The 26,008-nt window shown below is 43.1% G+C and overlaps 3 protein-coding genes across 3 annotated transcripts; 2 read left to right on the forward strand and 1 right to left on the reverse strand.

Annotated features, from left to right (window-relative positions):
- Positions 1 to 732: 732 nt before the first annotated feature.
- oser1 (oxidative stress responsive serine-rich 1) lies at positions 733 to 5,445 on the reverse strand. The gene is made up of 4 exons (XM_085776764.1): positions 5,077 to 5,445; positions 3,879 to 3,988; positions 2,990 to 3,106; positions 733 to 1,705 (listed from the first exon to the last, which is right to left on the reverse strand). Exons 2-4 carry the CDS (start codon positions 3,953 to 3,955, stop codon positions 760 to 762), a joined length of 1,140 nt encoding a protein of 379 aa, XP_085632890.1. The 5' UTR covers positions 3,956 to 3,988; positions 5,077 to 5,445; the 3' UTR covers positions 733 to 759.
- A 2,058-nt stretch (positions 5,446 to 7,503) lies between these two features.
- Positions 7,504 to 14,419, forward strand: manf (mesencephalic astrocyte-derived neurotrophic factor). The gene is made up of 4 exons (XM_085776769.1): positions 7,504 to 7,713; positions 8,595 to 8,722; positions 10,521 to 10,662; positions 12,174 to 14,419. The coding sequence occupies exons 1-4, from the start codon at positions 7,626 to 7,628 to the stop codon at positions 12,356 to 12,358; spliced, it is 543 nt and encodes a 180-aa protein (XP_085632895.1). The 5' UTR covers positions 7,504 to 7,625; the 3' UTR covers positions 12,359 to 14,419.
- A 922-nt stretch (positions 14,420 to 15,341) lies between these two features.
- rbm15b (RNA binding motif protein 15B) lies at positions 15,342 to 21,802 on the forward strand. The gene has a single exon (XM_085776765.1). It carries the CDS (start codon positions 15,586 to 15,588, stop codon positions 18,130 to 18,132), a length of 2,547 nt encoding a protein of 848 aa, XP_085632891.1. The 5' UTR covers positions 15,342 to 15,585; the 3' UTR covers positions 18,133 to 21,802.
- The last annotated feature ends 4,206 nt before the right edge of the window (positions 21,803 to 26,008 follow it).

A 26,008-nucleotide genomic window follows, 5' to 3' on the forward strand; every position in this document is an offset into this window, starting at 1 on the left:
TTCTGGGTCAAACAGCAAGGCGACTGTCCAAACCAGTAAGAGCAAACGCTGAATCGTGACAAGAGGGGAAGCACATGAGGAGGTGCTGCCTCCTGGTGGTCACCTCCCACTGCTGCAGCACAACCACTGAGCTGATGCTGCGATTCCTGTATTTAACACTCTGCTCTTTCACTACACCTTTTTGCTCCACACAGCAGATTGTAAACTGTTCTGCTTCACTTTCATCTATGACGACTGAAGAGACGGAGACACGTTCTCCAACAAAAACGTTTTTATTGAAGGAAATGAAATCCAGACAGGTGACGTTCAAGGTCACAACACCACAAACATAATCACACTTGGCAACACAAGTTTTGCATATTCCTGTTGATATCTCTCGTTCTGCAAGACCCTGCCCCCAAGAGCTTTGGCAACTTCATTTGTAAACTGAAAATTAAATTTAAAAATAAAAAGAATATATCCATGTAGCACAAAAAAAAGAAGGTGGAAGTGAAACTGATGAGAAATGGTTGTCAGTTCTGTGATTCTGGTAGGAAGGCTCAAACGGAGGGCAGGGGGGTAGAGACAGTTGAAATTGGGTTGAAAATTAGTGAGGTTGCATTTTTTTTTTAAATTACACCTTTCATGCCTGATCCATTCCTCTATCCAACAGTAACATTCCTCTGAGGCCACCTTTTCTCTAAATAACAGAAAAAACCTCTTTACTTTATTATTTCCTTATTTGATATAATAATAATAATAATCATTTAGATTTTTCTTTTAAGTGTACATCATCTCAGCCATGTGTGACATTTTCTTGGGGATGTATAGATAATACTCCATGTAGCCAGAAAGGTCCTCTATTGTGATGTCGTCCACGTAGCCCCGTGCCTGTTCCGAGCAGGAGCGAGGAGAGCCGGACGACGCCGACGACGAAGGTGACGAAGCCGCGGCGGCGGCGTTACTGTTGGCGCTGAGAGTTCTGGGGGCGCCGTCGTGGCTCGGAAGGCTCTTCTCGCACTCTGAGATGACGTTGCGGAGCCCGGTGAAGGAGTACACCTCCACGCCGTTCCAGCCCTGATGCTGCGACTGGCACTGGCACTGAGACTCGGCCCCCTGCCCGCTCTCCTCCTGGGCGTCCGAGCTGCTTGTCTGGGCACAGGAGCAGGGCGGGAGGGGGCCGTCTGCAGAGCAGTGGAGCTTGGACAGGGCTCGGAAGTCGGCGGCCTCCGTGGATCCGGATCTCAGCGGCGCTTCTGCTCCGGACTCTGCTCCATCACAGGCACTTTTCTCAGGACCGCCCTCCTCGCTCGGTTTGACATCCCCAGGGATTCCCCCGTCCTGCCCGGATGACGCCGCAACAGTAGTGATGACAGTGTGGACCTCTTGCACGGGTGGCGAGGAAACTACAGCTCCAATATGTGTCTCATACCCAGCGCAAGATCCAAAAACCAGAGGAGAGATGTGGCCGGGCGTGCCTGAAGGAGAGAGCTCCTTCTGGGCCGGGAGAGCAGTACAGGGGGCCGTTCTTCCGTCGACGGCGGGATGGGGCTCCGCGGGTTCAGGCACGGCCAGGCGCTGGTGCTTCAGGCAGCCACTGGAGGTTGTTAGTGCGGAGGCTGTGGCGGTGCTGCAGTAGGTGAATTTTGGGGGGTGGAGGATGGGGGACTTGGATCTCCGGCGCCGCTGGTTTCTGGTTGCTCCTCTGGAAGTTTTCCTCATACAGCTGAAGACGTAGACAGAGGAGAGCAAGTGAGGAAAAGGGGTTAGAGTGGCACACCAGATGTATTACATTATCATTAAAAAAAATCATTAATCTCCTCTTCCGCCACCTTTTCTGGTGGGAAACTACAATATTATGTTAGAGACAAACGTCTGCTACAGCCATTACTCTGGTGAGAGGCAACCTCTGTGATTGGCTGTGTTCACAATGAAATTTGTGGATCACGGAGAAAAACAGAAAGTTCTTCACTTTGGTTATAAAAGCTCTGTTTTCCCTGTTTACACTGACAAACCCAGCCAGTGTTTCCACAGACAGATATTCAATCAGTGGGGGAAGGCTTTATTTTTAGTTGAGGAAAACAGCAGCTTAGTGAGGGCACAGGGAAAGGGAGGACTTTGAAATGTAACCAGCTTGATGCGGATGCTCTCCAACAGAATGATTTAGATTCTGTGACCTTTGAGTAGGTGTGCCTCCTCATAAAAGGCTCATAGGTTCATTTTCAAAAACACAGTTATTGTACCACTGCGACTCGAGGGGAGGGGGGCACGTTATCATGTTAATTGACAACGTGCCCCTGTAATAGTGTACGGTCAGACTTCTCACTTCAGTGACGTTACAGTAACGTGGTCTACCTTCAGTGGACTTGTCTCTGCTTCCTTGTAAAACACGTCATGCAGCCATGCAAAGCCTTTACTTTTGATAGACTCATAGATGTCTATCAGATGTGCTATGGGAGGGACACTGCGCAGGACCACAGTGTGCGTCTATGAGCTCTATACAGCCTGTGTCAGTGCAAATCGTGCGATATTTGCACTGACACAGGCAGAGCCGTGAACTGAGACACTGGGAGCTTCCGCTACAAACAAGCTTAAAATATAGACTTATTTAATTTTTTTCGGAACAATTTCTCATGTCGGGGCTTCAATACAAGAGGGACATTACAGACGAGCTGTGTGGAGGTATTTGGATGTTTTTTGGTGTGTCTTTTTGCACGAAGAAAAGTGAGCCCCGTTCGCCACCGTCATATGGCAATGCAGTGCTGCACGGACCCCCCCTGTAACTCCCGAGAAGGCACGGAGGACTCTGAAACTTCTCCCAGCCCTTAGTCGACATGAGGGTGAGTAGAAAATGAGTAAAAATTTGAATTTTGGGTGAACTATCCCTTTAAGCCCAGCCTTGTGTGTAACAACACTGAACTACCAAGAGATAACTTTTGTAACTGATGTAAGCGAAAGCTGATTTCAAAATCCTGCCATTTTCAATTGAACTGTGACCACCTCAACCTACCCATGCCAGTTGTCCTTGGGGCAGCTGAGTTTGGGCTTCGCTCCGCTGGGGTCAAGACAGGGTCGTGATGCTCCTCTGGGAGCCAGCCCCTCTGAAACGCTCACAGCTCCAGGTATGCTGAACAAACAAGAAGATAATACATCTTTAACACAGCAGGTTTGCACAGACACACAAACACATTCATATATTAACATTTACTGCTGTCGTCAAACCCTAAATATAGAAAATATAATGATAAAACAACAACAAACCTAAATGTACTGAACCAACCTGGTCTGATAAAAAGTCACCAGTTTACGTCAAACCTCTTCCAAACAAGGGTTCATAATAAATAAAGATTGGTGCTGGTGTTGCCATGGTTACTACTATGACACAAAGTTAAAACACACATTGGCCAGGATTTTCACTATTCTTCTAAAAAAAATCTCAAAATGAGTCAGATTGATCTGAATGCCTCAGAGCGTTCACTGTCACCATAATAACATGGGTCCAACTAAGTATTAATTTCTTCACTATTACATGTGAGTTACCACAAAAACCCCAAATAGCAACAGTCATCCAGCATGATTCATCAAACTGTCAACATTACTCATTATTAGTTATACTCAGACAAGGACATTTAAGCTTGCCGTCTACTGTTATTTCACATTTTCAGTGAAAATGAAATGCAAAAATATTTATAAATATTTTGGTAAAAACTGTCATCGAATGATTAATGAATAAGCAGAATCAATTTTCTGTCAATCTACTAATTAATTATTGACTTATTGTTTCCCTATGGAGACTGCGCCGTCAGGCATTACTTCTGGAAAACATAGAAGAACAGAAAGGTTTTCATTACAGCAGCAGAAAACAAAGATTTGAGCACAGTCACTTCTCTCTAATTTACCTCTCAGCATCAACCCTCAGCTTCTTGAACGCTGTCTGCAGTGTTTCCTCTTCACAGTCCTTCCCTCCTGCCTCCATGGTGGGAGGAGGATGCTCTGACCAGCCACCCAGCTGTAACAAACACACAACAGCATTTCAGTACTGACATAAACAACAATACATACCGTTGCGAGCTATTAGTTTACATCTGGGTATCCGGCTCAAGTGTCTGTTTCAAGTTTCAAGTAACAAGTATTGAGGAGTACAGGTGGGGACAACAAAGCCCTCGTACCTGGGAGGGAGGATTCACTCACTGACTAAATAACTGGTGATGTGTAATGAATCATCACATTAATTAATCAAGTTATAGCCTAGTCAAGAGGTCAAAAAGAAAATGACCGTCCCTCTAAAGATACCTTAAATTTCAGTCACTGAAAATTAAAAACACCAGTATCCCCACCTAAGAAACTGGGATCAAATAATTTTAACATTGTAGTCTTGATAGACAACAGGTAGGTATTTAATCTGTCGGCAAAATATTGCCATAACAGAACTTTTCATTCACACATTAAGTTAAAAAAGAAAAAAATATGTGGCATAATCTGTAGCTACAAGATTGTGTTAAGATCAGAGATGTGAGGATCAGGCTATAATCGATTAGCCACTTAATAGTTTTTTTTTATTTGTATAACGTTAAGCGATTGGTCAGAGCAATTTTGAAAGCAAACATTTTGCATGCATTTGACATTACCAAGCAGTTACAGCTTGTCAAAAGTGAGGACTTTTAATCACGTGTGTCTCTATACTGTTTATCTATGGGTCTTGAATGTTTTGTTTAAATATAGTAAGACTTTTAAATGCATGGATTTTGGCTATGGTAAATTGCAATCAAAGATTTAGTAATATCGTGTGGCTCAAGAAATAAGACGAGCGATTAATCAGTAACGTTAGATTAATAGCTAACGCAAATAATCGTTCATTACAGCCCAACAGTTAACATAAAATGTTAAAATTATCCACTATAATCCCGCAAACAAACCCTGATCGGTGGTATTCAGAACCACCGCTTGTAAACAGCGCATTTCACCACCGCTCGGCTAAAGCTAACGGGACTCTTTAGCTGCTGAGCTAACAGGCTAGCAGCTCACGGAGCGTCGTTTTAATGGTTATTTTAAGCAGCCTGTCCCCCTGTAAACCTCCTCAACACGGCTGATACTCACGGTTCAGGATATCCTGGACGCAGTGAAGAGAGATATGCCCAGGGCATAAAGGGTGTTTCCCTCGCAACAGGCCCTCGGACGTTGAGTGTTAGCCAGCGAGGCTATCGACAGCTCAGGCTAAGCTAAACTAGCTCGGAGCTACTGTCCGTCTCCGCTAAAAAAAAAACACACTCACAGTCACACACGACCTGTGCCTTTAGGAAAGACTGCGCCCGGGTGGCTAGACTCGCTTCGCTTCTCAAAATAACCTACGGATCAACATCAGCTATGGAGAACAACTGTAATAAAGTGCGCAGATGCGGAGGCCTGGTTGCTGAGTTTTTCCCCGTGATGTCCCTTGTTTACAGTCGAAACCGTCGCAGTGACTCTGCAACAACGCGCTGCGCTGCTGACGTCATCAGCCGAAAAAACAAAACAAAAAAAAACCTACTCAACGTCATTCTCTGTTGCTTGTAATATGTTAAATTATCATAAGTTAATTTCACACCGCAGCTAAAAAAAAAAACATTGCTAATCGATATGTTATTATTTTGCTCTCGACAGGGATGTTTCAGATGTAGTTGTAGGCCAAGGACATTAGTCTGAATGGGGAACACAGTATTACGTCACTATTATATAACAGGGCCTCCAGACAGCCTGGTGCTGTGGAGAACAAAGCTTGGCACAGAAAATTAGATCCATATGAGAAGTTCTGTGCTCTCCTCTGCCAGCAGACTCACAAAAATAAAAACACAGTCCATTAACCTGTGTAGGCTACCACGGACAATGAGCTGACATCAATCAGCGATTTGTTTTCACAGCCAGTAGCCTCCATAGCCTATTCCAGACAGAAACAGATATAACTAAATCAAATCATCAAATCAAGCTTTATTTATATGGCACTTTTCATAGCACAAAATGCCCCACAGAGGCCGATAACAACAAAGAAAATCAAGAAAACGCTACCCTCCCACCCCCACGGTATACTACAAGCACATGCACACACACACAAGAGACATGGCTGGACACCAAGACCTGAGGCGATTAAAAATACACATATTGCGCACACCTATAAATGTATGCCACTCCTCATACCCCTTAGAATATGGGAACCACTAGGCCTAATGTTATATGGCTTATTGCACAATACATACACATTTACAGACACTTTCAAGTTGTCATGTGTTGGACTGGAACTTGTGCTGGGACTGTGAGGAGGAAGCTGGAGACCACATGCAGGCACATAAGAACATTGGCCTGGGAGGCAACTGCTGCACCACTAGCATAAGGATGTAAACCAAGCATATGGATGTGGCTACCACGTGGGGAACAGTGTAAAATTTACTTGTACATAGTTTAATGAAAAATAGGCATTGTATTTCATGAACTCTTTGTATGTGTTATATACAAATATTTAAGTTTGTAAAATGAATGAATATATGGTGGTGGAAATAAATTCATTTTAAACTATCCATGTAAAGTTTTTAAATAAGCTAATTAAAATGATTTGATATATAACAGAGTCTCAGATACAACATCAGGATTGAACAGTTCCAAATCCGAATCCAGTCCGAATAAGTCAGAAACAGGTCATTAACTGTCACAATACTTGTTTTTTTTCATGTGTGATTGATCTGTCTTCTTAAATATGTTGCACTGTGTCAGCACTTAAAAATTCTATTCTATTCCTATTCTCAAAGCATTTGAGTATAGTACAAATGGTACAAAATTTCCTCTCAAATAGTATAGAGAAATAAAGGTCTAAAGTAGGCTAAACAGAATTAGAAATACCACAGTGCAAGTCATTCTCTACACTGGCCCATTTTTACTATGGTGGTTATTTTTACTTTTAAGAAAGTACATGATGTTGGTAAGGTTTTTCCCCGCCCACTATAATAATGCAATAACAAAACTGTGCAATATCTCAGTACTTCTGCTTTTCTTCTAAGTGACTGTGCATAGTGTATTATTATATTTATACTTATTTATATTATCTATGTTTCTATCAGTGTTAGGTGTTTTTGGTTTTAACCTTTGTCTGTTTCTTTTTCTGCATCATCCACTTTGCATTAAAGCTGCAAATTTCTTCATGGTTGGTATGTAGGCTATCTTAAATGATCTTATCTTAAAAGCAGGATTTATATTTATGCCAAGGTATTTCCAACCAAATCCTGACTAATCATTGTGGTGATAATTTATCTCAAACAGATGAAACCTTGTTTATAACAGTTTAGTTGCTTTTTCCCCTCTCTACATGCAAATACAAGATGAGGGCACGAAGGGGTTGCGGACCAATCAGACGGCGCCAACTGGACGTTGTTCCCGGAATGTTCTGCCTCTGTCCAATCGGAGGAGAATGCGTGGAAGAATACGGAAACGATTGGACTTTTCGTCCAATAAGAGGACCGGCGTAGTGTGACGTGGCACCGGAAAGCCCGTACAATCACTACACCATACCGGCGTCTGAAGTGAAGCAGCTGCGGCGGCGACTCATGAGAAACACGCAGGCAGCTGTTCTCCTCTAGCCGCGGTCTAAACGTTCATTCTCCCCCGAGGTACTCTTGTGAAAAATGTTGTGTTTAAGCGGGTTGTCGGTGGCTCTCGCTCTGGCGCTGGTGCCCGGTCCCTCTGAAGCCCTGAAAGAAGGAGAGTGTGAAGGTAGGTCTGTCCGATAGCTTCAGTGAGCTAACAGCCTCATCTGAATGGCTGCCTGCATCTCACTACCAGCAACTTTTAAGATGTTACAAACAGGGGAAATAATCCATCACACACACCTCTCTCTACGTGGGATTATATTTTGCTTTTATAAGTGAGGGAACAGCTGCTGGTGCTAGGGGGGTCGGTCTTTTTTAAGCCGTAGTGTAGTGTGGTCTATTCATGAGATGCTCAACTGGGGAAAAGCTAATGTACCAAATTGGTGTCAAAATCGTAATTGATCACAGAGTCAGACTGAGACGGCAGGACTCAGACCTGGACAACCAAACCCACCTGGAGATCCAACACCAACTCCAGACTAGCTCCGGTCACAGCTAAACATTTAATTTGAGAAACAAAAGACCTGCATATGTTTAAAATAAAGAAATCAGGAATATCATTTAAGAAGATTTGCAGCTGTTCTGGGGATGCTGTTTGATGTTTCACTCCAGTTAGAGAAGCTCTAGTGCAGCACAGAAACACTGTTACAGATCCAAGCTCTCAGATCCCACGTTCAAGATGTTACCTGAGTAAAAATACATAACTATACTCCTAATGTACTCTTTGACCAGAATAGAACATTGTAGTGTGACATATGATAAACAGAAATGTAATCTTAAACTGTTTTCATAAACGAATCCTCATTTCAGTCATTTACTGTTTCCAGAGCAACAAATCCACATACAGAAACATACACAGTATACCCAGAAATATTTACAAATAAAATTTGATCATTTATCCATTGGTTAGCTTTTTCGGGCTGGTGCCATTATATTTTTTGTTCGTAACTGTGTTTGCCTCTGGATAACATTTGTTTTTCATATATGTTTTTCCTCTTGTTCCAGTGTGTGTGTCCTTCCTTGGGAAGTTTTACCAGTCACTAAAGGACGACAATGTTAAGTTCAACAGTGCGGACATCGAGAAGGCCATCGTCAAGAGCTGCAAAGATGCTAAGGGCAAAGAAAACCGCTTTGTGAGTAAGCTACAGGCTTGCATTAGTAGTCGGCTCCACACACACATTAGATTTCGTTACACTGAACTATTTTTTATGTAATGAAGTGCAAAATGTGTAGGGCATGCATGTTCAACAGCAAGTGCTTACAGTGTGAGGTAGCTGTTAAACTGCTGATGGCCAAAAGTTTATGTTTTTACCGAGTGGCTCACAGGGCGGTGTCAATAAAAAGCTGATTTACTTATCTGATGAAATGATAAAACTGGAGTAACTGTCCTGGTGTGCGAAGAGTGGAGGTATTAGCTTTGCATGCCACTTTGATAAACAATCTTTGACTTACAATGTAATCATACAGAGAATGGTGTAAAACATAAAGCAAGTGAAATGGATTCAGGGCAAGTTTAAACATGTCTTTTGATAACACAGACAGCAATTCCAAAAACACTTGATGCAATGTGGGATAATATTTAATTAAAGGCGGATTGAGCTAGTAAAACATGAAGGATGAAGATTATGTGATAGGGGCTGTTGGAGGATGAAAATAGCTGCATCTGAGTGAACCACGTTGACGGTATGATCTGTAGATGTGTCTGGGCTGCACAAACCCATCCAGGAAGCAGTGAAACAAAACACATTATTATTCACCACTTGTAGTCCAGCTATGGCAGACACACACCAGAGATACAGACAAACAAAGGCTGTTAGCAGCAGACTCTAAAGAAAGCTCTCTGACCATTTGAAGAAAAAGAAGTGTTGTTGGTGACTAGTCTATGTGTCTTGGAAATGAAGAGACAAAGAGAAATGTTGTTGGTCTTCCTCCATCACCATTAGCTATCTGGATGATCAATAGAGCAGAAAACCCTGTGCAGGTGTGAGACCAACAACTGTTCAACAACACACCGTAGATGTCTCTCTCAAGCTGAGTCGTTTCACTCTAGTTGAACCTACTAACTTGTGTCGATCACAAAAGCTTTTGTGCAGCTTGAACAACTTGGGTTTAGTCAGAGCCGTGGCTGGCATTTAGCAGCACCAAAGACCCAGATGTTGGACCTTGGGGTGACCAAACACGGCTAAAAAACTGGGCGTAGATTAATTAAGTGGAAACAAAGTCACAGCAGATTTAAGGTTATTCTGTGCCCAATATTGAAATTGATAATATGCTGCATGTGACTAAATTAGGAAAGGAATCTGGTTGATACATCCAAATCTATCATTGATGTTATATTTAGGTTGTTCTGGTTGTGGTGGTGCCTCCTCACTCTCCTTCTCCTGCAGATTAATTTAGTGATGTGCTGTTTTTTCACAGATGCTTTCAGTTAAAGGCTGATAGTGTGGAGTTCAGAGATCAGTCAGAAAGACAGGAGTTAGTGTGGGCTGTGTTGAGTTTGTTTCCAATTTCACAACTTAAGGAGTTCCCCTGTAAAATTAGAGGTATCATAAACGCACAGTAACCGTTCTTGCATAATATTTAGGACATAAATTCTCTGTCTCTGTTTATATTTTTTGAACGAGTTTCTGTCTTGACCAATACGGCTTACAATCAGTTGTTTAAGAGAAGATCAACTCATTATTGGTCATAATGTGCAGTTTATAAGGAACCATCTAATACGGCAGTGAAATCCTCTTCATTGATATTTGTAATGTTCAGATCTTGGTTTAATTCAAAGTACTCTTAAAATATGTTGCACCTAACTAAGAGGTGTTTTTAATGTCTGTAACAGATCCAAAAGCACCAAGCATCTGTTGCAAAGCTGAAAGCCCCTGAGACGCTTTGCACAAAGTTAAGTCTGTTTCTTTTTTTCTTGTTCCATGTGTATAGTGTTACTACATCGGAGCAACAAGTGACGCAGCCACCAAGATAATCAATGAGGTGTCCAAACCACTGAGCTACCACGTCCCTGTGGAGAAGATCTGTGAGAAACTGAAGAAGAAGGACAGTCAGATCTGTGACCTGAAATACGGTAAGAAGGAAAAGATTATTTTCTACTCAAAACAATCAACAATCCCTAAATACTATTGGTGTGCCGATTTTTAAAAAAATGTCAATATTTCTTGTTGCGGTGTTGTTATATCAGTATGCTACAGAACCAGAGCAGCAGCTAATATGTGGAAGTTTGCTGAAATTGGCATAAAGGATTCTCTGTGTCAAAATGCTTTTATGGCAGCATTTTCTGTGCCTGGTGGAAACAATAAACACTGACAAAATGACAGACAAGACACAAACAATATGTGAGCTGAAAGAAAATATTAGCGTACGCCACAGCTAAGGAGCACTATTCAGAGACACCTACGGATCCACCACAGCTCTCTGAAAAGCCTCAATACAGGAGCACTCATACATGAGAGAGGACAGTGCTTATATTGTTCTACTCAGAAAGCAGAAGTAGCATTCATTACAAGATGGTTAGTCAAAACATTTCAATGATGATGTGACTTTCAGTTGATTAGAAGAGTAGACACACCCCAACTCAATACTAACCTTTAGAGTCTGTATTGGATCAAATATGCAGCTCATTTTTCCCTGATTTGATGCTGCAAAACAAATGAATCTGTGCCGGAGGGAGGAGCAGGAGCTCATCCAAACATTCGATGGTAACCGAGAAGCCCTTAAAACAGAGACATGCACATTGATTTTTATTAAAGGGATAGTTCACCCAAAATTCAAATTTCACTCATTATCTACTCATCCTCATTTCGACTAAGGGCTTGGAGAAGTTTCAGAGTCCTCCGTGCCTTCTCTGAATTACAGCGGGGCTCGGTGCAGCACTGCATGTCCATATGACGGTTGCGAACGGAGCTCACTTTTCTTCGTCCAAAAAGACACACCAAAAAATCATCCAAATACCTCCATACTGCTCGTCTGTAATGTCCCTCTTGTATTGAAGCCCCGACATGAGTAATTGTTCCGAAAAAAAAAAAAAAAGTCTATATTTTAAGCTTGTTTGTAGTGGAAGCTCCCAGTGTCTCAGTTCACTGCTTTGCCTGTGTCAATGCAAATCTCGCGCGATTTGCATTGACACCCAGTTCACGGCTCCGCAAATTGTGCAAGATTCCGGCAGAGCAACACTGGGAGCTTCCGCTACAAACAAGCATAAAATATAGACTTATTTTTCGGAACAATTTCTCATGTTGGGGCTTCAATACAAGAGGGACATTACAGATGAGCACTATGGAGGTATTTGGATGTTTTTTGGTATATCTTTTTGGAACGAAGAAAAGTGAGCTCCGTTCGCAACCGTCATATGGACATGCAGTGCTGCACGGAGCCCTGCTGTAACTCAGAGAAGGCACGGAGGAATTTTGGGTGAACTATCCCTTTAACTCTTTCTACTGCAGCTGCTAAACACTAGTTGAGACAGGAGTCATTTCGCCAGCGATGATAAAACAAAACGTCTGTCCACGGGTATAATTTGGGAGAATATAAGAGATGATGTCCATGTGATGATTCTGTTCTTGTGTTGTCCCCACATAGACAAACAGCTGGACCTGACCACAGTGGACCTGAAGAAGCTCAAGGTGAAAGACCTGAAGAAGATTCTGGAGGAGTGGGGCGAGTCCTGTAAAGGATGCGCAGAAAAGTCCGACTTCATTCGCAAAATCACAGAGCTCATGCCTAAGTACGCCCCCGCAGCCGCCAAGGCACGGACAGACCTGTAACTGTACAAACACAAAACAACAACCATACAAACAACTCTGGACTTGACTCGGACCAGACTGCTGTCCACAGTGAGGAGGACCAGGAGTGGAGGAGGGTTTAGTCTGACATGTTTGTTTTTTTTTTGTTTTTTTTTAAGGGTATACACTCATCAGGTAATTCAGAAACATAGGTGTTAGTGTATACACATACAGGCGTACTATTCCTTTTAAATTAAGCGTGAGGCGATGAGCAGTGTTTGCTGTCGAGGTTGAGGACTAATTGGTGACAAGCGGAAGGCCAGCAGGTTTTTCTGCTTATGTAGTGAGTACGTTTCACATCAGAAGGCTCAGATAAGTGGCTGCGTTCTCCATCGGTGTCAGCATCCTTAAATTGGAGGTGAGCGTTGCTGCTCGAATGCACATCAGCAGAGCATGCCCTCCGCTCACTGCACCACCCAGGACTCCACACTCGATGCGGGATTTGAATCTCCAGCCTGCAAATCTCAAACCCAGTCGGATCTCCGTGCCAGCGTTCTGTTTGGACAGTCAACGTGTTTTGATGAATGTTGTAAACTTCCTGTGATATTCTTCAACTTAACTCCAATTTCCATGATGTACTGCGGAGGAGGATGAGCACCGCATCCCACCCACGCCTATAGGCTTAAAGGAATAGTTTGACATTTTGGGAAAATAGATCTAGAAAGAAATCTCTCTCAAGGGTTATGAATGGTTTAGCTTAGTATAAAGATTGTCTCTGTTCAAAGGGAACAAAATCCACCTTAAAAGCTCAGTGATGAACAGGTTTGGGACCAATAATATGCAGCGAATGAGCAAGTTTTCCACCATGTCAAACCTTTGCTTCGAGGCCTGATTTAGAGACACTCGGATCTCAACATCTTTCCCATTTTAACCTCCACTGTAGTCTCCTTGTTTCAAAGTCACCCATATTCCAACCCAAAATCACAGTCACACAGATGTGCACTTATTAAAAGAAATGAAATAAACTGCTCGTTTTTGTTTTCTCCCCCTTCCACATGTTTGTGTATTTGTGCCATTTGTTCAACTGACACAGCACTTTATGGCCTGGTCAGGAACTTACAACCAGTTAAACTTAATTTTTTATGGAAATGTCCCTGAATAGTCAACACTGCAGTTTTAAAACCATTAATAGGAATTTCTTTTCTTCCATGTACAGTACAATCAGGAGAGACACAGTGTAGTAGAATTATAATTTAGTAAATCCTGGAGAAAGTGTGTTCATTGTGGGGGAAATAATTGATGTATTTGGGACGTAGACTTAAGTTTGAGAAATGGCGGGTGAGGAGAATAAGTAACTTTGTTAATGTTTGACACGGAGAGCTTCCAATGTCAGCAAAGTAAGAAATATTTATTGAGGATTTTCTGTACTACAGATTCATCTTCTGTATCTTTCTTTTCTAAAAACCTGGTTGTTGGCCACCTGCTTTGTTTTTTATTTTCTTTTTTAAATTTTGTTCTGATTGATTTCATTACAGATGTTTTCTGTACTGCACCCGTTAAATCTAGTAAACATTGAAACTAATGAATTACTGTATCCCTCAGCCTCCCCTGTCGGGATCACCTGCAGTATGATCCAATCGGGAATTGGATCATAGGATTGTTGAAATTTTAAATTTAAAAAGAAAAGAATAAAATTCACTGGGGATGAAGCAATGTTAAAAATTTGATCCCACTTACTACACCAGTGTCACCAACCCAGCTGTGCACAGTGTGGAGGAATATTTCTGTTTCCGCAACACAAGGAAACTATGACATACTGTCAATCTTTCTTTCACATGTGGCAGTGACAGGCGTAATGGCAGCCGTCTCCTTCACTGGCTCTCCCACACCACTTGTTTTTCAGAAGGGATAGATATTTTATTGTTTGATGTAAGCGAATGGTGTGTATTTACCAAAATGACTTGATAAAACAATGTGTGATACTTGATGTGAGAAATGAAAACTTAAAATATGCTGTTGTTTCACGTTTGACCTTTCATGTAAGGCCCAGTCATTTGTTACAACTGTACTATTCTACTTTTTCATTAAAATATGAAAAACTCTGTCTGGTATTTAAATGACTATAACATGACATTAAATGCAGTTTGCCATGTTTTCTAATGGGCCATAAACTTTTACAAACCACAGTGAACATTACAGAGCAATGATAAGATAGAAGTTAGAAAAAAATGAAGTTACAGACTCTGTCTGTCCCTGCATCGCTACGGCAGTGATGAATGGGAGCAGATCAATCTTCCCTGTTTAGGTTCACATCCTTCAAACCACATTTTTTTCCACAGACATGTTATTCAAACATATAGCCTACCGAGGGCTTTGTTTACTTCAAGCAAGCTCCCATTCATTCGATGCGGGGACAGACTGCAAAACAGGAGCAATTAAAAGGAAAATCTTCAGAATCCTTCTTTTAGACCTAAAATATCAAGAAGCTAGCTATAGCCCCAAGTTGAATTTGCCCAGAATTGTCCTTAAACAGTGCATCTTTAACAGTAACTTTTTGTTTGTTTTGTTACTAATACTGTTTTGTTAAGGAGTCCTGTCACATTATTACCACATTAGTCAACTTTTCCTTGACACTCTCCATCCAGTTACTTTGAAACATGGAAGACAAAGACGAAGAAGATGAGGGTGAATTGTTTTTAAGGTGTTTATTTTGTCCATAAATGTATTTAGTAATTTGAAATGTTTCTATATGGATATAAAATTAGGCATTTGAAATAAGAAACATAAAAGTAATCATGTTTATATTATTTATAGGTTACAATTTGAATTGAATCTCGGCCGCAACACATTTGATAATGATAATGAAAAACATTCCTATATTTATAAAAAATAAATAAAAAGTCAAATTGTTATTGTTTATATCCCCAATTTTTCCAATTTCTTTTCGATATCCAAAACAAAAGCGTGACACGTCATGACGGCCGCCGGAGTTACGTCACCGCAGTCCCCGCCCTCTCCAGGGAAAGCGCACATTCCTATTGTCCAAGATGGCGGCGTTGGTGCAGGTCCTCTGATGCTGACATGTTTTTAAACGAGTTTATCCCTTTTTTTCGACATTTATGCAAATATCGAGCGTTTGGAGCGGGAGCGTCATTTTACCGAAGCGATCGTCTGTCACGTTATTTTCGCTAACGCCCCAGAAATTCGCTCCCCGGGCCGGATTCCCGTTGCAGGCACCGAAAAGTTTGAGCTCCATCATCCTTTAAAAAATGAAGAGGCAGGCCGGGAGAGAGACTAGTCCGTCCAGGGCCGTCGCAAAACGGATACGGGAAAGGGAACGAGAGAGTGCGCGGAGGGAGGAGCTGCCACCGCCGCCGCTGGCTCTGCTGCTGGCGGAGAGCCGGGGATACCACCGCCGCAGCCGGAGCAGGGAGCGAGAGAAGCCGCGGCTGAGGGAGGAGCGAGCGGCCGCCCTGGAGCTGCACCACCGACACGAGCTCAGCCTCCTCGGCCGCCCGCCGCTGCGCACCACGGCGGCGGCGCCGGAGCTGCCCGCCGCCAGGCCGGGCACGCTGGAGTACAAGACCCTCCTCATCAGCAACCTGGGCTCGCAGGTTTCGGACGAGGACGTGGAGGACGCGCTGTTTCACGAGTTCAAAAAGTTCGGGGACGTGAGCGTGAAGCTGTCGCACACCCCGGAGCTGGGCCGGATCGCCTACGTGAATTTCCGGCACCCGGAGGACGCCAAGGAGGCCAGGCACGCCAAGTCGTCCAGGTTGGTGCTGGGCGACCGACAGCTGAAAATTGAGCCCATGTACGTGAGGAGGCGGAGTGTCACGCCGCCGGACGTTGGATATTTACCTCTGCACGCGCCGTACCCCTACAGACAGCGGTCCTTGTCTCCGCCGGCCCCCGGGGTGAGCAACATCAGGGACCTCAGGGCGAGACATTACGCCCTGGAGACCCTGGGTCTCAGCAGAGAGAGGGAGAGGCTGTTGGATTATTATGGTATGCTGGATGAGAGGGGCCGGCCCTATGGTTTCCCTCCAATGCCTGTGGTGGAGGATTTAAAGCCCGAGGACGACCAGAGGGCGACCAGTAACCTGTTCATCGGGAATTTGGACGGTAATGTAACTGAGGCAGAACTGAGGAGGGGGTTTGACAAGTATGGCATCATTGAGGATGTTGTGATTAAACGCCCAGCCCGTGGGCAGGGAGGGGCCTATGCTTTTGTGAAGTTTCAGAACCTGGACATGGCCCACCGGGCCAAGGTGGCCATGCAGGGACGGCTCATTGGGGGCAACCCAATAAAGATCGGCTACGGGAAGGCCAACCCTACCACACGGCTTTGGGTGGGGGGTCTCGGGCCTGGGAACTCCCTTGCTGCTCTTGCTCGGGAGTTTGACCGCTTTGGGAGCATTAGGAACATCGACTATGTGAAGGGGGACAGCTTTGCTTACATTCAGTATGAAAGTCTGGACGCCGCACAGGCCGCCTGCACCCAGATGAGGGGCTTTCCTCTGGGGGGCCCTGAGCGCCGGCTGAGAGTCGACTTTGCTAAAGTGGAGGAGAGTCCCTCTCGGCCATTCCCCCCCGGCTACCAGCCTCCTGTAGCCCTCCCCGCCCACTACGACCTCCTCGGGGAGGCCTACAGCCGCCATCGCAGCCTGGAGCGAGAGCTGAGGGGAGCCAGGGACCGCTCCTCGCCGCCTGCCCACAGCCTGCTCTCCCAGAGGGACAGGGAGAGGGCCGTGGTGGAGAGAGACTTCCCCACCAGCCCAACCCGCAGCCTGGAGAGGAGGGCGGGAGGGGCGGAGGCGTTTGGGAGGAGCGGGAGAACAGCTAGAAGCCGCAGCAGGAGCAGGGAGCGATGGCTGAAGGAGAGGGAGGAGAGGAGGAACAGGAGGAGGAGCCGGAGCAGGAGTCTGTCCGCTGACCGGCAGACGGAGGAGAGGGAGAGAGAGAGGGAGAAGGAGAGGGGGAGGTCGAGGGTGCGGGGTCCCGGGGGGGTCGTCTCTCCTGATGTGAGCCCAGACCGGGCGCGGGTCCGAGCCCCCGACTCCACCACTGAGCCCAGGGACCACTCCCCCGACAGCGGAGTCGTAGCGGGCCGCCACCCCGCCGCCAACGAAGAAGACCCCCCGTCCGGCCGCCATCACAGCAGCAAGAGGTCCTCCAGCGTCCACCTCAACAACCACCACCATCGGAACAGCGAGGTCATCGCCGCCGGCTCCCCGGGCGTCCACACGGACACCCACACCTCCTCGTCCCCGAGCACGCTGTCGGAGTTCGCCCAGGCGTCGCTCTCCAAGACGTGGCACGGCTTCTTCGCGCTGAAGAACAGCAGCTTCCCCACGGACCTGTACATGCTGGAGGGCGGCGCCTCGTTCTTCAGCACCGTGATGAAGGACACGCTCAAGCAGCAGAGCCAGAACCTGCCCAGCCAGCTGAAGATCGCCCAGCGGCTCCGCATGGACCAGACCCGCCTGGACGAGGTGTCCCGTCGCGTCAAGCTGGGGCGGCCCGACGGGTTCGCCATCCTGCTGGCTCTGCAGGGGCCCATCGACCGCCAGGCCCCCGCGCCCGAGCCCGGCCTGCAGGTGCGCCTGCTCCGCCACCTTGTGACCTATCTGCGGAACAAGGAGGCGGCGGGGGTCGTGAGCCTCCCCGCCGCGAAAGAGGGGGGGCCCGGGGCGATGCTGTACGCCTTCCCCCCCGGAGAGTTCTCCCAGCAGTACCTGCAGGCCGCCAAAAGGACTGTGGGTAATCTGGAGGAGGAGCACATGGTGATTGTGATCGTCACGGACACTAACTGATCATTACACTGAAGAGGACACACACATGTACAGACGTTTGTGAAGGCATGCGCACACACACACATGCACACACACACACACACACACCGGGTGAGTTTCCCCCGACGACTACAGATACTTCCTTGTTTTTAGAAAGATGCATTTTATTGTTTTATTCAGTGTCTTATAAAGGAATCACAACAAATTACACTACATCTCTTTTACTCTCCTCCTCTTTTATTACTTTATGTCTCCCCCCCTCCATGACGCTGAACTGTCGTCACACTCACAGTCAGATAAGATCGGAGACTTTGAGTTTCTGAGGGGGGGGGGGGTGAAGTGTTCAAATGGCCTGTAATGAAAAACACTTAAAAAGAGAGAAGATATAACAACAGGCCTGCTGCACACACAGGAAGCACCGTCGCTGTTGTACTCTAAAGCTGTAACATACGACACTAAAAACCGAGCAGGTTTGTTTATATGCTTGTTTACTTTATTTGTCTTTTTATTTTTCTTCTACTTTGATTCACCGGGATGTTCTGTTCATCCGATACAAGTGGGACTATAGGAGGTTTTATAAAAAGTGATTGTACTGTAAACTGAATAGGGATCTCGTGCCGGGGGGCCGAGTCCGGCTGAGGCTACTTCCAGTTTGTCTCCTCTCCTCTACTCGCAGGTTGATGATTCGAGGTTCTGTTAAAAGCACCAGCTACGGCCAGTAGAGACAACAGTGGGTGTCCTGACCCGTCCCCGTCACTATACTAGACTTTACATAGCTCGTGTTTTCAATCAATTGAACCATTCCAGTTTCTTCTTTCATTTTTGAAAGGTGTGAGTGTGTTTCGGTCTGTTGTTGCATGCAGGAAAAAGTTAAAACAAAACAAAAAAAAAAGCAAACAGAAAAAAGAACTTCTATTTTGTCCGTCTTTAAAAACGTTTGATTCCCTTTCAGTGCACTGTTGTCACTCGGGACAGGTTCAGCTGTTACACTGGTGCGTGGTCTGATGATGTTACTGGTTCAGTTTTTATATTGTACACAGACTATAATTCAGTTTTAATACATCAATCCATCCATCCATCTCTGATCTATCCATCCTCCTCTTTTCTTTACATCTGCCTTACATAGAAGCCTTCTTTTTAATTTCCCCTCCGTCTCTTTATGTGAACGTCATTCAAAGGGCAGTTTAAGTTGAATTGATATAAACCATTTCATTAGCTCCAGCAACTGAGACATACATTTGAGTGAAATTCACCTCCAGACTTTATCATCTGAGACGCTGATTTTAACCTCTCTGCTGAATTAAACGTCGAACATCCATGTCAAGTGAACTGTTGTGCCAAGATAATATTTTAGTAAAACAACACAGATTTGAACGATGTTTTTCTGCCCAGATGATATTAAATGAGATATTAAAGAATTAAACAGAGAAAACAAAAAACACAGCAAGCAAGACTTGTTTTTGCCAGAGAAAAGAGTGAAAGCGATGAATGCTAATAACTGTTTTGAGGTTTTTTTTAACCCGACAACACCGTCACATTTGTTGTCAGACAATTTGTTTTGCACCAACAGAATGAGAATGTATGTAGTTCATATAGAATAGGTGAGAAGTGTGACGCCTCATGTAGCCCGGGTGGTAGATGGACATCTCGTCAAACATGTTTACCCCAGTGAGTGTTTTACAAAAGCCAGAAAAAGCTTCATCAGGTTGAAGGTTCAGTTCACGCTTGTGAGGACTGTCACATCTTTCAGACTGAGCAAGAAACACAGTGTGTGTGTGCGCGCTCAGTGATATGAGGATGAATCAGCAATTGGAGAATTATTTAAATTGTTTACAGCGGCTGGCTAACAGTACAGGTTAAGTGATGAATGTAAAATACACAAAGCGTATATAGATTTGATTCTAGGATATAAAAATAAACCACAATTATTTTGACCATGGTATAGCCTGTTAATTGATTCTTTTTCCCTGAAATGCCAGAAAAAAGCTCAATCCTGCCTAAGGACCAACAAAACATCTTCAGAATTCATGTATGTTTTAACCTAAAGCCTAAAACTGTCAGATAAGCAATAACATCTGCCTGTAGACAAGTACAACTGTTTTTGAGCTGCCGCTGTTTTAAATGGAAATCTTACATGGGAACATCGTTTTTAGTTTTTTTTTCTTTTTTCTTTTTTCTTTTTTTTAAATCAAAGAAATGAATTCCATGTTGGCCTTCGTCCTTGAGTCACAGTGTCAGACTCTTACATAATGAGGCAGTAATTACCAGTGGTGGGAAGTAACTCAGGTTTTGCATCACTGCCTGTAGTTGAATGCAATAACACATAATGTTGACCAAGTGAAGACTTTATACAGATGTTGCACAGATGCATGACCACAGGTGTCACCAAAGATGAAAACCTTGATTTGAACTGTACATCAGTTGCACATTTTATTTGATTATCCATTTCTGCTGCTGCTTGATCTTCTCCCACTAAAATTAACCCTTAACTTCACTGTTGTTTCAGGTTGTTCTGTGTTTTCTTTTTTGTTTCGCAGGTTATTTATTCTTTTTGTCATTTTAAGTTGGAATTGAGTCCTTTAAACATTTCATAGTACACAGGATATTTCAGCCATTTTTCAGTGAAATTCAATTTTATATTATTTGCTTTGCAGACGTCCACCCACCACTCTTAATACAAGTTGAAATATTATCACAACAAAATTATAAAACATGTTCATGATTCACCTGATGAACTGAATTGCTTTCAGATAGTCGCTGGTTAAACAACCCAGAAAAAAGGGGTCGGATCAGCTCCACCTTGAGCAATAACAAAACCCTTACTCACCCTACACCAAACCTTAATGCATCATTGCTAATAACCCTTTATTATACTGTTACTGCGGTTATTTAGCATGAGAAGTGCTTCATCTTTCATTACTTCAATTGCACTTTGCTGTTAATATATTTCTTTTTCTTTGAAAGCCTGACTTGTAATTGCAATGAAAGTATTTTTTAAATGATCTGTCACTACTTGTGCAAAGTATCTGAGTGCTTCTCCCACCACTGGTAACAACTGTTTTCACATGTGGCCCGACACATTGGTCTTTTTCTCACCCTACTGTTTGTCATCGGGACCCTAACACTACAGCAGGAGGTCACCTGTCTTTTTTATTGAGCTCACTGCATTTTCTCCATCACCTGTTGTCTTCAATTTCACTATTTCTCAGAAAGCTGCTTAACCCAGTGTTTCTGGACCTCAGCCTTGAATGCTTTTGATGAGGACAAGTAAAGAGTTTTGTCCGTGCAGGTGATAGGACAGCGTTTCCTTCAGAAAAGCTCCTTGTTCTCCTGTATATTTGGTTTAAGCATCACTGAGACTAATGCTGAATGTTCATCACCACATGGATATATATATGAATACACCGGTTTTGTACAATATACCAGTAAAGAAAATGAAGAGGTGAATACACTACTTTTTCTATCAGCTGCCCTTGTTGTGAATAGACTTCCTATTTTTCCCTCATCTCATCTGAACTTGTGGTGTGCTGTGTTCTGACCGATACCATTACACAGACCGGGTGAAGTATAAAAATCCATAACGACAATCGGATTTTGTACACAGTTTCCCTCTTTGTTTTTGTGTCAATATAGAAACATGTATTCTGCATTAAAAAAGTGTAATAAACATTTTATGCTCTTTTTAAGTCTGGGTGGAATGATGTCATTTTTCTGAGTTTTGTGTAGTACATACAGTAATATACATTTGTTATATTTACAATACAGCCTATTTTAGTTTAGTGTTAAATGCAATCAATGTCTGGTCATTTGAATATTTTCCATCCTGTAAATTAGCTTGTACCAGGATATAATAAATAGTATAATAAAAGTTTGTATTTTAAATTGGAAAGTAAAAGCACTCGTGCAGTAAAATGACATGACATTACAATGCCTCAGCAGTATTGTGCTACTGTAGGTGTTTGATGTGTTTGTTTGTTTTACTGAGCCATTGGTTTAGATCTCAAAACACTCCACAGATCAGGTGAATTTCAATATGGCAGGAATTAGGTCGAGGCTCTTTTTGGTCATTTTGAGTCACTTTGCAGTTGTTTTTAGGCTCTTAGTCATTTTGTGACACTTTGTGGTGATTTTTTGGCTCTTTGTGGTAGTTATGTGTTACTTTGTGGTCATTATGTGTCACTCTGATCATTTCATGTCTCTCTGTGGTTGTTCTGGGAGGCTTTGAGGTCATGCTGCGTCACTTTTTTGTCATTTTTAGGCTCTTTGTGATTGTGTTGTGTCACTTTTTTTTTTTTTTTTTTTTACATCACTGCTGTTTTGTGGTCATTTTGTGTCACTGTGGGTTTGCAGATCTTTGAGGTCGCTTTGAGGCTCTTTGTGGTAGTTTTGTGTTATTCCTGGTTTCCTCAGGACATGATGCTTAAAACTGAGGCCTAACAGTTCAGTCTTGATCAGGGCCAGAGCAGGGCCATTGCTAGGAATTCTGGGCCCCCTTAAAGAATACTAAAGTGGGCCCCTACCCCCTAACTTTTCCAGTTTTTTTTCTTAGACTATGTATGTATTATCATTTTTTATTTAGCCTACTTTGTTTTGATGCTAAATGCAGGATTAATATGAGTATTAGTCAGGATCTTATGCAGAATAAACCAGTTACACAAAGATTAGACTACTGGGGGTTTTTTGTGGGCCCTACTGGGCGCTGGGCCCCGAGAATTATCATTACCTTTCTCCCCTATACAACGGCCCTACTCGTCAGACCAGAGAATTTTGTTTCTCATAGTCTGAAAATCCTCCATTTTTCTTTTTTTTTTAACAAAGTTTCACAGAGGAGATGTTTCATCAGATCTGAAGCTTAAAACCGGTCCTGCCTCTGGGCTCTGCAGGGGGTTCACTCCAATCAAAGTATAAAAACACATCTTAGATAGAGTGAACCTGAGCAGAACTTCAGCTGTCATAGCAAAGGGTCTGAATACTTGCTTTAAGCTTTAAACTGCAAAGTACCGTAATGTGAAGGGGAAAATCTAAACTGAATCAATGTTCTGATTTTAAAATGACTGATTCTAAGGGTAGAAAATAATTTATTTTTTATTAATTTGATCTCTGTAAAACATTGAGGAACGTTTATAATGAATAGATGTTCCAAATCACCCCCAGGGTTTCTTAGATGTTCACGACAAATTTCAACCCAATCCAGTAAAAAAAAAAAAAACTGAGCAATCGAAAACACAAACAAAGACTTGCAAAAAATGATGAAATCTAACTCTGAGAGCCAAACTTCAGAAAATTGCTATCTAATAAAATATTTGGAGCAGAGCAAGATTTCACAAGGTCTCATCAATTTAATATTGAAAGTTTTCACATTCAATGTTTTTCAGGGAAATCAATAACATGAAGCGATGAGTTGATGGAAAGACCCACTGGGCTTTTATGTGCATGAAAGCTTCAGGCAGAATCTATGAAATGTATAATATACACACAGGATTCAATAGCTAATTATATTGTTCTGTAAAGAGGAAAATTGACATCTGACACGTGGTAATAAAATCTAAAATTGATTTCATTACCACACACACACGCACACACGCACACACACACACACGCACACTGTCAGAAGACTAATAAATCACCTCTGTGGTGCTTTTTGAGAATGCAGTTTGTAGTGTTGCATTGGATTGCGTTATACTGCAGCAGCGTTCACATTATTGTGTCCACTCAGTGTGTTTGACTCTGTTTGATTTCATTAATTCAGCAGTGTGTGTGTGTGTGTGTGTGTGTGTGTGTGTGTGTGAACACAGGGGGGCAGCAGGAGCAAAGAAAAGGAAGCAGTGAGGCAGTCACCTCATCTAATCTCTCCTCAACACAGCACAGACTGAACTCACTCACTCTCTGACGTCAGACAACACTGACAAACTGCTTTTATTTGCAGCTGTTTTTTGTTTAGTTTAGTTTTTTGTTGCATTATTGTGATTGATTCGTCAAATTTGACCAGTTAAAAGCATTTTAAACAGGTCAGATACAGTTTCAGTACCACAAAATGAGTCAGATCAGATAAGCTAAAATAAATTAGGTGCATTCATTTTACATACAAAAAATAAGATATCTAGCAATTTTAGCGAACTAGGGTTGTTTCGCAGTTGGTTATTGTCACTTAGATGTGAGACAAAAGCCATGTGGAGAGAACAGTCCTCTGTTTTTTCTGTTGTTATGTTTGTGTCACATAATAAGAGAACAAAAGGTGATAATATTTCTTAACATGATGCTATAGGAGCAAAATAAGAAAGTGAAGTCACACACTCATAGCCACAATGTCAAACTGGACTTTTTAATAAGGTTCACTTCAGACATAACCGACATTTCAACGCAGACACCAGAGGTCTTCCTCAGGGTGTGAACATAAGACACATTATCAAAAGGACTATAGTTGTGTAAGAGAGACTGGGAGGTTGAGTGTGACTGACACAGCAGGTTTTATTGACTTTTTAAAGATACAATTATGTTATGGTTTTGATAAATTACCTTTATACGGTTTCAAAAAAGTACAAAATGTGACGTTTCTGCTGCTGTAACTGTGACTACTGATCAGAGTGATTGCAGATTGTAAATACATCATAACAATCAACACGTTTATAAATCATATTCTCAAGACATAAATAGGATGTTTCTGGGTGACCCAATATATTTGTTAATAGAAATTAAAGCTGAAGTAAGCGATCCGGTCGTTTTGGCTAACTTCCTGTCAGCCGATGGAGTTAGCGGTCCCCGCCCTCGTCCCTACGTCACCACATTCACGCGTATCCCTTGGCTGCACACACAGAGAGGACCGCCCCTTTATGCCGTTCTCTCTCCTCATTGGATAAAGGTTGTAGGATACAAGGAAAGTTTTCTCCTCGGCTTACAGCAGAGCAGAGTGACTGGCAGACCCGTGTTTCGGACCAAACACTCTATATAAGTGATTGCCTTCGGAAGATATAATTTAAGACTTAGCCTATATTAACACAAACATTCCGCTTACTTCTGCTTTAACTGCAAAAATTACAATTGCCACTAAAATCATGAAATTATAATGATTTGATGTTTGTTGTTTCTTTCAGCCCGACTCGAGTATTTAACTTTGCATAATATTTATATTTTGTAGTTTTCGGTCAATACAAATTCATATTGTGTCTGTTCCTGTCTAGTCTGTCTCACCTGCAGCAGGGCGACTATTCTCTGTGTACAAAGTGTTTGTCGATCCTCCTGGTCAAGAGTCAAGAGTGAGTCTAAGTGTGCTCAGGAAATTAAATTCAATCAATTTGATTCTTCAGTGGCAATTTGTGGGTCTGCTTGACTGATTGTGAAAAACATTCCCTGGAACCTGAAATACGAAGTCCTCTATTTGATGCAGGAAACAAACAGGTAACACGAGATGGGTTCAGATTATTTGACTCATCAAACTCTCAGCATGGAGATGATTTTTATTTATTTTTTTGCCCAGAGCCATTGTGTGATCTCACATTTGAAACACATTTGGCAGACTTTGCGTTCATGTGCTGTTAATGTGTATTGTGTTACCCAGCTTGGCCTTGCAGTGCAAAAACCAGGCTACTGTTGGAATCAATAGACTAAACTCGACTCATTAGAAGCCCTACGGGTGATTCAGCGTTTCCCCCAGTGTGTGGCCTCTGATTATGAAAACTATCGGCCTGTTTTCTTTCTCATTATCTATCCTTCTCTTCCTCTCCTTTACAGCTGTAAACAACCTCAACTCACACAGCAGCCTCTCCGCTCTGTGGTGGAGCTCAGGCTGTTTCAGCGATGCGGGCAGGAAATGGAAGGCTGATGAAATATTAATGTGGAATCATGGGAGGTCCAATGAAATCCATTAGGAGGCTCAAATCAATGGGAGGAGTAAGCAATG

Source organism: Trachurus japonicus, chromosome 5 (genome assembly GCF_045865225.1).
Source record: "Trachurus japonicus isolate A0001 chromosome 5, Traja_1.0".
NCBI lineage: Eukaryota > Metazoa > Chordata > Actinopteri > Carangiformes > Carangidae > Trachurus > Trachurus japonicus.